This window comes from Stegostoma tigrinum, chromosome 35, assembly GCF_030684315.1.
Source record: "Stegostoma tigrinum isolate sSteTig4 chromosome 35, sSteTig4.hap1, whole genome shotgun sequence".
NCBI lineage: Eukaryota > Metazoa > Chordata > Chondrichthyes > Orectolobiformes > Stegostomatidae > Stegostoma > Stegostoma tigrinum.
In genome coordinates this window covers 11,693,697-11,707,592 of record NC_081388.1, presented here as the reverse complement: position 1 = coordinate 11,707,592, position 13,896 = coordinate 11,693,697, and the positions used below count along the sequence as shown (strand labels likewise).

Genomic DNA, 13,896 nt, shown 5'->3' with positions numbered 1-13,896 from the left:
AGTCTGTTTGGGTATGTGTGTGTGAGAGAGAGAGAGTGTGTGAGAGTCTGTTTGGGTATGTGTGTGTGAGAGAGAGAGAGTGTGTGAGAGTCTGTTTGGGGGTGTGTGTGTGTGAGAGAGAGTCTGTTTTGGTGTGTGTGTGTGAGAGAGAGAGAAAGTGTGTGTGTGAGAGTCTGTTTGGGGGTGTGTGTGTGTGAGAGAGAGTCTGTTTTGGTGTGTGTGTGTGTGTGTGTGTGAGAGAGAGAGTGTGTGTGTGTGAGAGTCTGTTTGGGGGTGTGTGTGCGTGTGTCTGTCTGTTTGGGTGTGTGTGCGAGAGTGTGTGCACGTGTGTGTGTGAGAGAGTGTGTGTGTGTATGTGTGTGTGTGTGTGTGAGAGTCTGTTTGGGTATGTGTGTGTGAGAGAGAGAGTCTGTTTCGGTGTGTGTGTGTCTGTCTGTCTGTTTGGGTGTGTGTGTGCGAGAGTGTGTGTGTGTGTGTGTGCGAGAGAGAGTGTGTGTGAGACATACCCTGCAGTGAAACAGACAGAGCTGGCTGAGAGTAGAACAGGACACTGATCTTACATAATCTCAGAAATCCATTTTAGGAAAACCGAGGGGAGAAGAGCCTGGGACTTTTGCCTCAGCAAAACATTGAGTCGACCCTTCATCTGTTGGTATTTGGAAAGCGACCTTTAACCACGAGAGAGTGAGCGAGAACGGGCAGCTTCACCACAGCAATGATCACTTTCCAGGAGCGACACTCTCACCAGGTCCTATTGTTCTGAACTCGAGAAACTGCTGAAGGTGAGAAATGCGGTTGTAAATGTATGCAGTGGCAAGACTTGGAGATATTCCATCCTCAGCTGTACATTGTTGAAAAATTGATATTGTGATCAGAGTAAAACAACTTGGATTGGCAGTAGTAATCCGGAGAGACGGAGGCTGGAGAACAAGGTCTGTGAGGTGGCGAATACTCCTGTGTTTCAGGAGGTGTGAGAGCAGCTTGAGATGAAAAGGGAGATATTCGTTCATTCTGCTCCAGTCTTGGCTCCAGCACAGGGCTGGGCTTCGATATAGCCCCTTGCTGTGTATTCCCAGGAAGCAGAGGGAATGCCGCACTGTGGGAGGGTGAGTGCTGAGGGAGCGCCGTACTGTCAGAGGGTGAGTAGTGAGGGAGTGCCTCACTGTCGGAGGGTCAGTGCTGAGGGAGCACGGCTCTGTCAGAGGGTCAGTGCTGAGGGAGTGCCGCACTGTCGGAGGGTCAGTGCTGAGGGAGTGCCGCACTGTGGGAGGGTCAGTGCTGAGGGAGCACGGCTCTATTGGAGGGTCAGTGCTGAGGGAGCACGGCTCTGTCGGAGGGTCAGTGCTGAGGGAGTGCCGCACTGTCGGAGGGTCAGTGCTGAGGGAGTGCCGCACTGTGGGAGGGTCAGTGCTGAGGGAGCACGGCTCTGTTGGAGGGTCAGTGCTGAGGGAGCGCCGTACTGTCAGAGGGTGAGTACTGAGGGAGTGGGCACTGTCGGAGGGTCAGTGCTGAGGGAATGCCACACTGTCGGAGGGTCAGTGCTGAGGGAGTGCCACACTGTCGGACGGTCAGTGCTGAAGGAGCGCCGCACTGTTGGAGGGTCAGTGCTGGGGGAGCACCGCACTGTGGGAGGGTTAGTGCTGAGGGAATGCCGCACTGTTGGAGGGTCAGTGCTGAGGGAGCGCCGCACTGTGGGAGGGTCAGTGCTGAGGGAGCGCCGCACTGTGGGAGGGTCAGTGCTGAGGGAGTGCCGCACTGTCGGAGGGTCAATGCTGAGGGAGTGCCACACTGTGGGAGGGTCAGTGCTGAGGGAACGCCACACTGTCGGAGGGTCAGTGCTGAGGGAGTGCCACACTCTCGGACGGTCAGTGCTGAGGGAGTGCCACACTCTCGGAGGGTCAGTGCTGAGGGAGTGCCGCACTGTGGGAGGGTCAGTGCTGAGGGAGTGCCACACTCTTGGAGGGTCAGTGCTGAGGGAGTGCCGCACTGTCGGAGGGTCAGTGCTGAGGGAGCGCCGCACTGTCGGAGGGTCAGTGCTGTCTCAGTGCGTGTAGTGTGGAGGTGGTACTGTCTATCAGTGTCTGTACTATGGGCAGGCCTGAATAATTGAAGATCCCTGAGGGACCTGGGTTCGATTCTACTCTCAGGTGACTGTGTGGCCTTTATATACTCTCCCTGTGTCTCTGTGGGTTTCCTCCAGTGTTCCAGTCTCCTCCCACAGTCCAAAGATGTGCGTGTTTGAGTGTATTGACCATGCTAAATTGCCCATGGTGTTCAGGGATGTGTTGGCTAGGTGGATCAGCTGTGGGAATTGCAGGGTTACAGGGATAGGGAAGAGGGCTGGGATGCTCTTCTTACGGTTAGAGTGGACCCGATGGGCTGAATGGCCTGCTTCTACACCCTGGGGACTCTATGGTTTGTGAAACCCAGCAGAGAGCTGTGACAACATCTCTGACTGACATTTCTAATTCAACCACTCCATGAACAGACTGTTGTTGTGGTGGAATGCTGTGTGTGGGATGATGCTGTGCTCGTTTCGGTACATTGCTCCTTTTGCACAGGGGAGGTGCAGCGCCTATCTGCCCCACAGTCTGCGTTCGCACTGAGGAAACACCACACCGAGGAAACGCAGCCTCTGGGAATGAAGTCTGGTCTGATGGTGCAGTCCCAGCCCTTTAGGATCCGGTCAGTAGATCCCTCCTGGGATATCCCAGAGAAATCACAGGGCAGAGGCTGGACAGGCAGCTACTCAAGCCTGCTCCATCATTGAATTAAACATGGTGGGCTTGTAGAATCTGAACTAAATTAATAAAGTCTGCAACTGAAAGCTAGTATCAATGATGCTGACTAAAAAAAGCAATTACCGATTGATGTGCAACCCCATCTGGTTCACTAATGCTTTTTAGGGAAGGAAACTGCCATCCTTACCGGGTCAGGCAGGATAGGCAGCTCCGAAACTATTCCGCTGTCTAAGATCAGGGAGCCCTACGATTCGGGAAAATGTAAGGGATTTATTGAAGGGGACAGGCTGCTTGGCTTGGCTGTAACTGTGGAGGTCTGATCGAAATAAGGTGTTGAAGATGATCAAAGGCTTTGACAAGGGGACTTTGACATGTGACTCCAGACCCACAGCAATGTTGTTGATTGTGAGCTGCCCGCTCAGTCGGGGGCAACTAGGGATGGGTCATAGATGCCAGCCTTGCCAGGGATGCCCACATCCCAATAATTCATTTTAAAAACCCCTGCCTAACAAAAAGCTATTGATCTAAATCTTCAAATTTCCAACCAACACCCGCAGAGTCGCAGCAGTGTTTGTCGGGCAGGGTTGTAGACTCTGAAGGCTCGATGTGCTAACTCTGCTTCTCTCTGTAGATGCTGCCCAACCTGCTGAGTTACTCCAGCATTGTCTCTGTTTTTACTCCAAAGGCCCCGCGTCCACTCTTTGTGTAAACAACTGCTTTTGGATATCGCACCCAAACAGGAAAACTCTTTAGTTTTGTGTCAAACATCGTTCTGGGGACCCTCACCAAAGGAAACAGCTTCCCTTTGATCATCTTCAACACCTTATTTCGATCAGACCTCCACAGTTACAGCCAAGCCAAGCAGCCTGTCCCCTTCAATAAATCCCTTACATTTTCCCGAATCGTAGGGCTCCCTGATCTTAGACAGCGGAATAGTTTCGGAGCTGCCTATTCTGCCTGACCCTCCTAATGAATGCTGACCTGGTGTGTGTACTCATCTGGCAACACACACACTTGCTAGCACACAAACACACACTCGCTCACACACACACACTCGCTCACACACACACTTGTTCACACACACACTCGCTCACACACACATACTCACACACACACTTGCTCACACACACATGCTCATGCATACACACTCGCTCGGACACACACTTGCTCGCACACACACTCACACACACACTCGCTCACACACACACTCGCTCACACACATATACTCGCTCACACACACTCACTCACACACAGACACTCGCTCACACACACTCACTCACACACACACTTGCTCACGCACTTACACACTCACTCACACACACATTCGCTCACACCCACACACACACTCACACACACATTCGCTCACACACACACACACACACTCACTCGCTCACACACACACACACACTCGCTCTCTCTCACACACACAGTCGCTCACACACACTGGCTCGCATACACACAGTCGCTCGCACACACAGTCGCTCGCACACACAGTCGCTCACACACACACACTCGCTCACACACACACTCACACATGCTCACACTCTCACATACACACACACTTGCTCATGCACACACACATGCTCACACTCACACACATGCTCACACTATCACACACACTCGCTCACACACACACACACACACTCGCTTACACACACACTCGCACATGCTCACACTCGCTCACACTCTCACACACAGTCGCTCACACTCACACACACACAGTCGCTTACACACATACAGTCGCTTAAACAGACACACACTCGCTCACGCACACACTCGCTCACACACACACACAGTCGCTCACACACACTGGCTCGCATACACACAGTCGCTCGCACACACAGTTGCTCGCACACACACTTGCTCACACACACTCGTTCACACACACACTTGCTCACACACACACTCACACATGTTCACACTCTCATACTTGCTCTCACACACACTCACACATGTTCACACTCTCACATACACACACACTCGCTCACGCACACACATGCTCACACTCACACATATGCTCACACTATCACACACACTCGCTCACACACACACAGTCGCTCACACACACTCGCTTACACACACACTTGCACATGCTCACACTCACTCACACACACACACACACACACATGCTCACACTCTCACACACAGTCGCTCACACTCTCACACACAGTCGCTCACACACACACAGTCGCTTACACACACACTCGCTCACACACACACACACACTCGCTCACAAACACACACACTTATGCTCACACTCTCACACACACTTGCTCACACACACACTCTTGCTCACACACATTCGCTCACACACAGTCACTCACATACACACACTCACACATGCTCACACTCACACACACACTCGCTCACACACACATACTCACGCACACACACAGTCGCTCACACACACACACTCTCTCACACACACCCTCGCTCACACTCTCACTCGCTCACACTCACACACTTGCTCACTCCCACACACTTGATCTCACACATACACAAACACTCGCTCACACTCACATACACACACACTTGTTCACACACACACTCGCTCACACACACCCACAGTTGCTCACTCTCACACACACACTCGCTCACGCTCACACACACACATTTGCTTTCACATACACACACACACACACACACACACACTCGCTCGCACACACACACACCCTCACTCACACACACACTTGCTCAGACACACACTCGCTCACACACACACACTCGCGCACACACACACTCTTGCTCACTCTCACACACACATACACTTGCTCACACACACTCTCACACACACATGCTCACTCACGCTCAGTCACATAGTCATACACTCACACACACACGCTCGCTCACACATACACACACTCGCTCTCACACACACACACACACACACACACACACACACACACACACACACACACACACACACACACACACACACACACAGAGTCAGCTCTGGACTGTATCTCTTCACTAAGCCTCTTAGCCACACAACACACTGAGCAGAGGGAAGATTATTTATTATCCAAATAGATGGGACTGTGCAGAACCGTTAGCTGAAGAGAAATGTCTGCTGCAGGACAAAATCCACATCATTCTTAAACAGGGGCATCTGATCTCTTTAGCCCTGACTGAAGGAGAGTTAACGCTGCCTTCCCCTCTCTCCGTGGGAAATTCTAACAATATTCTGCTTTCATCCATTATGCCACTACCTGCTGCCTTCCTCACCTCCCAGTTGACCAGCTGAGTAAATCGTAAATTATGGTCTGGGGGGTTTAAGGGCAAGCTGTGAGGGGTTAGTGTTGGGTCAGACACTGTGTCCTGGCCCTAACTTTCCCGGGGAGGTTGTAGTGGGAAATATTTCTGAATTTCCTCTTTCTGTGTGGCCAAATCTCATTGTTATGAGCCCCCATGAGGCACTACAAGTTGTGTCTTAGGTTTTAGAGTAGATTTGTACCTTGGGTCGTGGGTGTCGAGGTTGGGTGGATTGCTGAGCTGGTTCGTTAGTTTGCAGATGTTTCATCGCCCTGCTGGGTAACATCATCAGGGCAGCCTCCGATGAATCGCTGTTGTGTTCTCCCGCCCGGTATTTAAACTCTGGGCTCTGTTGGAGTTGACTACCTCATTTTTGGTTTTCCTTCAAAGTGGTGTGTATATAGGGTCTAGTTCTATGTTTTGTGTTGATGGCCTCCTTGGTGGAGAACCAGACCTCTAGGAATTCCTGTGCCAGTCTCTGCTTGGCCTGTCCCAGCATCCTTGGTGTTGCCCCAATGGAACTGGTCGCTCTCCTTATCCACGTGTATGAAGATGGGTGCATCCACAACCCGAGCTACAGATCTCCTGAAGAACCTTTGAACTCTTCGGGCACAGTATGCCCAGAAATACGAAACCTATGCCAAACGACAGAGTGCCAATCGCGAGCAACTCTACTTCCTGCATTGATGCCCCAGGAACCAGATATTGCCGCGCAGTGTGAGGGATAAGCCCCCCACGAGCAATGCACAGGCATATAGGACAGCAGAACACAATGGCTGGGGGATGGTGAAGGTAATGATTAATGACACGCCCATTAAGCACCAAAAAACCTTTTTCCTACACACAACCAAACTAGCCTGGACAACAGGCTTCGAGCGAGCCATTGACATCAGTCAACAAATGACAAGAACCAAGAAAAGATAGATCCAGAAGAAAAACTAGCCAAACTAACCCACCAAAGCGACAACCAAAGATCTGACACTTTAGGTCAGAAGCCTCTCAGACAGGACACTAACAGGCACAGAGAAAGCTGTTCTAATACATAGACTCAACTGCAACCACAGAGATGCCAACAGGACAGAGTTCCCAGCAGCTGCAGAATCCGCACTGCAGACCAATGGCCTCAATGAAGAAACGCAACAAGCCAGAAGACAAATAGTGATCCTGACACTGACCAGAAGGAACAAGCTCGACACTCTCAACACTAGCAGAAAGGGAGGTCTTAGGAGGACTAAAAAAAAAGACAAAAACATCATAATCCTACCAGCAGACAAAGGGCACATGCCAGTAATACTAAAAAGTGGGACTCCCTCACTAAAGCACAGACACTACGCGCAGACACAAACACATAGCAGCAAGTACAAATGTATCTGACACCACAACAAACTACTCAACACGCTGAAGAAACTCAATCAGACCGGACAAATCAACAAAACAGACTAACTAGAAATGAAGCCTGAAGGGACAAACACATCCCCTCGATTCTCCAGCCTCCCAAAGGCACACATACTGAAAGTACCCCTCAGATCCATTCCTCCCAGGCACACCAACACATAGGTTAGCCAAGGAGTTACAACAAAGACTAAAGCACCTCATCAGCAAGCCATCCCCACTTAATCCACCCAGCCCCAGGAGTTCCTCAAATCCCTCAAAGACATGAGAATAGACGATGACGAGAACGTGGTCACCATTTGACATTACTGCACCATTCACACTGATTGACACAGCGCCGGTGAGAGAAACACTACAACATTACTACAACGTGACACCAAGTGACACCATCTCCATATACAACATGCTGAAATTACTGGACCCAGGCCTCACGACCCATTTGACCCTTAGCGGCCAAATCTATGGACAGGTTAACGGGACACCCATGCAGTCACCTATCTTTGGACTAATAGCAGAAGCAGTGATGCAGAGACTTGAAAGTATGGCCCTTCCGCAGATCCAACCCAAACTATAGATCTGATTTGTGGACAACACCTTTGTCATCATCAAACGGACCAAACTAGAGGAGACACACCAACTAATAAGCAACACCCTCACCAGCATCAAATTCACCAGGGAAGAGGGAAAGCTCGAACAGCTCCCATCCCTGGACGTCATGATAGAACACGGGGCCGACAGGGAATTTCTGACGAAGGTACAGAAAGACCACACACACGTGGATCAAGTCCTGAATTTAAATAGTAACCATCCCAACATCCACAAACAGAGTTGCGTGAAAAAAGTTGCTGTTTAAATGAGTGACAATACACTGCAACAACCCGGAACTGTGCCAAAAAGAAGAAGAATACCTCTACCAAGTATTCAAGGACACAGGACACCCAAACAGTTGGGTCCGACAATGTCTATCCCACAAACAACAACAGGAAGATACTACACACCCTAACAGATCCATCACGTTACCGTACATCAAAAACATATCCGAACTGACCACAAGAGGAGCAGGAAGGCTAACGTTTCGGGCCTAGACCCTCCTTCAGAAGTTTTTCTGATGAAGGGTCTAGGCCCGAAACGTCAGCCTTCCTGCTCCTGAGATGCTGCTTGTCCTGCTGTGTTCATCCAGCTTCACACTTTGTTATCTTGGATTCTCCAGCATCTGCAGTTCCTACTGACCATAAGATTCCTATGACCATTGGGCATCAGAGTGGCACACAAACCTACGTCAACTGCTAACTCGAACCAATGGCCCCTCGCCCACTATGGACAGAACAAATGTGATATACAGGATTCCCTGCAAGGACTGGAGCAAACATTACATGGACAGACGGGAAGGAAACTGGCCACCAACTGGCAACAAAAAAGATACGACCTATACTCACCCAATTCCATACACATAGAACACGGAACATAGAACACAGAACACAGAACATAGAACATAGAACACAGAACACAGAACACAGAACACAGAACATAGAACACAGAACACAGAACACAGAACACAGAACACAGAACACAGAACACAGAACATAGAACACAGAACACAGAACATAGAACACAGAACACAGAACACAGAACATAGAACACAGAACACAGAACACAGAACACAGAACACAGAACACAGAACATAGAACACAGAACATAGAACACAGAACACAGAACACAGAACACAGAACATAGAAAAGTACAGCACAGTACAGGCCCTTCGGCCCATGATGTTGTGCCGTGGAAGAATCCTCATCCAAAAATAAAATAACCTAACTTACATTCCCCTCAATTCACTGCTGTCCATGTGCACGTCCAGCAGTCGCTTAAATGTCACTAATGACTCCGCTTCCACGACTACCACTGGTAAACTATTCCATGCGCTCACAACTCTCTGGGTGAAGCACCTCCCTCTGACGTCTCCTCTATACCTTCCTCCTAACACCTTAAAACTATGAGCCCTCATGGCAGTCAATCCTGCCCTGGGGAAAAGTCTCTGGCTATCGACTCTATCCATGCCTCTCATTACCTTGTGCACCTCGATCAGGTCACCTCTCTTCCTCCTCCTCTCCAGAGAGAAAAGTCCGAGCTCAGTCAACCTCTCCTCGTAAGACAAGCCCTCCAGTCCAGGCAGCATCCTGGTAAACCTCCTTTGCACCCTCTCCAAAGCCTCCACATCTTTCCTATAATAGGGCAACCAGAACTGGACACAATATTCCAAGTGTGGTCTCACCAGGGTTTTGTAGAGCTGCAGCATATCCTCGCGGCTCTTAAACTCGATCCCCCTGTTAATGAAAGCCAAGACACCATATGCTTTCTTAACAACCTTATCCACCTGGGTGGCAACTTTGAGGGAGCTATGCACTTGAACACCAAGATCCCGCTGCTCCTCCACACTGCCGAGAATCCTGCCTTTAATCCTATATTCAGCAATTAAGTTCGACCTTCCAAAATGTATCACTTCGCATTTATCCAGCTTGAACTCCATCTGCCATTTCTCAGCCCAGCTCTGCATTCTGTCAGGAGAGCCACCAGTTCCATTGGGACAACACTAAGGATCCTGGGACAGACCAAACAGAGACAGGCACGGGAATTCCTAGAGGTCTGGTTCTCCACCAAGGAGGCCATCAACAAGCACGTAGAACTAGACCCTATTTACACACCACTGTGAAGGAAAACTGGAAATGAGGTAGTCAACTCCCACAGAGCCCAGAGTTTAAATACCGGGCGGGAGAACACAACAGCGATTCATCGGAGGCTGCCCTGATGATGTTACCCAGCAGGGCGATGAAACGTCTGCAAACTAACGAACCAGCTTGGTGAGCCAACCAACATGGGGATACAAATTGTGTTTTTACCTCCTTATGGGATGTGGGTGTCCCTGACTAATCCAACATTTATTACTCTTCCCCAATTACTCAGAAGGCAGTTAAGCATCAAACACACATTGCTGTGGGTCTGCAGTCAGGAGAAGACCAGACCAGATAAGCACAAGAATTTCCTTTCCTAAAGGACATTAGTGAACCAGATGGCTTATTCCCCAACAATGGATTCATCCCAGATTCTTTTTACTGAATTCCAAATTCCACCATCTACTGTGGTGGGATTTGAACCCAGAACCCCCGATCATTAGCAAAGTTTCTGGTTTAATAGTGATAATACCACTAGGCCATTGCCTCCCCAACCCTAGGGAGAGGGAAAAGGAAACAGATGAGCCCTGAGGACATGGTGGTTGAAATTTGAAGGCTTTTGAGGGGGAGGGGTTGGCTTTGAGGATGACGAGGCTGCAGGGACTAGTGTGGATCACCCTCTCACAGTTGACTCCAATCTCAAAAGTGAGTCTGTTCTTCTCTCACCCCCTCCCCCGTGAGCAGATGGTGGTCCGATGGGAGCTTGTTTACCTAATGGGGGTCCTCTCCATGCTGCCTGCCTTGAGCAGAGGTGAGGAAGAGAGTACCTCGGCGGGAGACAGCTGCCCACTCAGATGCGTCTGCAGCTCCGAGGCGATGGTGGACTGCAGCGGCGTGGACCTCAGCACCTTCCCCAGTAACATCTCAGTCAACACCCAGCACCTGGCCCTACAGGTAAGAAAGCCCCCTTCAGCTAGACCGCCGCGAGGCCCCTCACCCAGGAACCCTGCAACTCTGCAGGCCAGCATTGCCTGACTCAAATCAACACACCGCACATGGAGTGGACCCCTCTCCCATCCTTTGCTCCCTGCTCCATTGTAGGGGGAGCGCAGGAAGAGGGCAGAATCATCAGCTGGTTTATGTGGAGAGGAAGATCCCACTCCTTCACATGTTGCAATGGCACAACCGTGGTGCTTCCAACCTCAAAGGGTTTGAACACACAGAGCCCTCAGTGATGAGAGTGAGGTAGATCGTTCGGCCCGTCAAGTATAGAGATAGCGGGTGAGAAACAACACCTGCCTACCTCTTGGGAAACCCTAGATGTAACACTCCAGCCACCCGCCTTGATTCTGTCCCCAGAAACCCTTTCCTGCCCTATCAACCACCCCTGGCTACTCAGTGATCTTCCCTGAATGGCTCAAATACACCTCCTTCGTGATACGCACAACCGTACGTTACAGCTCCCGTACAGTATCTGCTGTTCCATCCCTGTGGCATATTGCTTCACAAATTAGATGCTCAAGTAAAATCGCTCTGTGATTGCAATTTCTCTGGGTAATAAATTTGTTTAAATTATGAGGTAGAGTTAAACATTTGAGTTGCCACCATGGCAAAGCCCACTGCCCTGATATATCCCTGTCTGTTCTCTCTTTATACCAGACGGCCATAAGGGATAGGAGCTGGAGCAGGCCAGAAGGGCCCTTCAATATGCTCCTTCTTCCAATAGGATTGTGGCTGATCCGGCATTCCACTTTCTGCCCCTTTTTCAGTAACCCTTGATGCCCTGACTAATCTGGAGTCAAAGACATCAGGGATCAATAGATTCAAAGGATCCAGCAGTGTCCCAAATTCCCAGAAAACAGAGGGATGCGGGAAAAAGAAGTGGGAGAGCATTGCTGAAAGAGGAGCTTTTCCATCTGATCTCCCATCACTGTTCCTTGCAGAATAACCGGCTGGAAGACATCCCCATCGAGCACTTGTCCAGGCTCACTAAACTGAAGACCCTCAGCTTGCACAACAACAGGATCCCATCCCAAGGTAGGGGGCATGAGGGGCTGAAGGGCCTGGTTTGGGGTGGCGGGCTGGGGGTGTTGGTAGGTGTGACTGGGGAAAGGGTTTCTGCTATTGTCCCCAGATGCCGATGTCCAGCTTGGTTTGTGCCAATGTCCTGAGCCCCATTACTGCCAAGAGCCACCCAAGTGAGGCCCCCAAACAGTCGCCAGGGAGAAACCATTGGGTTGGTCCGAGTGTAGGCCAGTGACAACGCTAGATTCTGTCCATAAATATTACTATAACTACAACTACACAGAGTTTCAATGAGACCAAGCCACTACTGTGTACTGTTAGCTCAGGGAGATGAGGCATGCACTGACTGAAGTTCAGCCAATCAAACCCGAGAGTGACAGGGTCGTACCGATTCCCCAGAGTGACAGGGTCGTACCGATTCCCCAGAGTGACAGATTTGTACCCATCCCCCAGAGTGACAGGGTCGTACCCATTCCCCAGAGTGACAGGGTCGTACCCATTCCCCAGAGTGACAGGGTCGTACCCATTCCCCCAGAGTGACAGGGTCATATCCATTCCCCAGAGTGACAGATTTGTACCCATCCCCCAGAGTGACAGGGTCGTACCCATTCCCCAGAGTGACAGGGTCGTACCCATTCCCCAGAGTGACAGGGTCGTACCCATTCCCCCAGAGTGACAGGGTCATATCCATTCCCCAGAGTGACAGGGTCGCACAGATTCCGCAGTGACAGAGTCGTACCCATTCCCCAGAGTGACAGGGTCGTACCCATTCCCCCAGAGTGACAGGGTCATATCCATTCCCCAGAGTGACAGGGTCGTACCCATTCCCCAGAGTGACAGGGTCATATCCATTCCCCAGAGTGACAGATTTGTACCCATCCCCCAGAGTGACAGGGTCGTACCCATTCCCCAGAGTGACAGGGTCGTACCCATTCCCCCAGAGTGACAGGGTCATATCCATTCCCCAGAGTGACAGGGTCGTACCCATTCCCCAGAGTGACAGGGTCATATCCATTCCCCAGAGTACAGGATCGTACAGATTCCCCAGAGTAACAGGGTAGTATCCATTCCCCAGAGTGACAGGGTCGCACAGATTCCGCAGTGACAGAGTCGTACCCATTCCCCAGAGTGACAGGGCCGTACCCATTCCCCAGAGTGACAGGGTCGTACCCATTCCCCAGAGTGACAGGGTCGTACCCATTCCCCAGAGTGACAGGGTCGTACCCATTCCCCCAGAGTGACAGGGTCATATCCATTCCCCAGAGTGACAGGGTCGTACCCATTCCCCAGAGTGACAGGGTCATATCCATTCCCCAGAGTACAGGATCGTACAGATTCCCCAGAGTAACAGGGTAGTATCCATTCCCCAGAGTGACAGGGTCGCACAGATTCCGCAGTGACAGAGTCGTACCCATTCCCCAGAGTGACAGGGTCGTACCCATTCCCCAGAGTGACAGGGTCGTACCCATTCCCCAGAGTGACAGGGTCGTATCGATTCCCCAGAGTGTCAGGGTCAGACCCATTCCCCAGAGTGACAGGGTCGTACCGATTCCCCAGAGTGACAGGGTCAGACCCATTCCCCAGAGTGACAGGGTCATACCGATTCCCCAGAGTGACAGGGTCGTCTCGTTTCCCCAGAGTGACAGGATCGAACAGATTCCCCAGAGTGACAGGGTCGTACCGATTCCCCAGAGTGACAGGGTCATACCCATTCCCCAGAGTGACAGGGTTGTATCGATTCCCCAGAGTGACAGGGTCGTACCCATCCCCAGAGTGACAGGGTCGTATCGATTCCCCAGAGTGACAGGGTCGTACCC

At 50.9% G+C, this 13,896-nt stretch overlaps 1 protein-coding gene across 1 annotated transcript in view; it reads left to right on the top strand.

Moving 5' to 3' along the window:
• The window catches only part of LOC125447402 (podocan-like), a 140,689-nt gene that overhangs the window by 105,304 nt on the left and 21,489 nt on the right, over positions 1-13,896 (top strand). Inside the window, exons 2-4 of the mRNA XM_059639923.1 lie at positions 571-782; positions 10,799-11,008; positions 11,998-12,091. Coding sequence (XP_059495906.1) covers positions 10,799-11,008; positions 11,998-12,091 — 304 coding nt within the window. The 5' untranslated portion in view covers positions 571-782. The remainder of the gene's footprint in view (positions 1-570; positions 783-10,798; positions 11,009-11,997; positions 12,092-13,896) is intronic.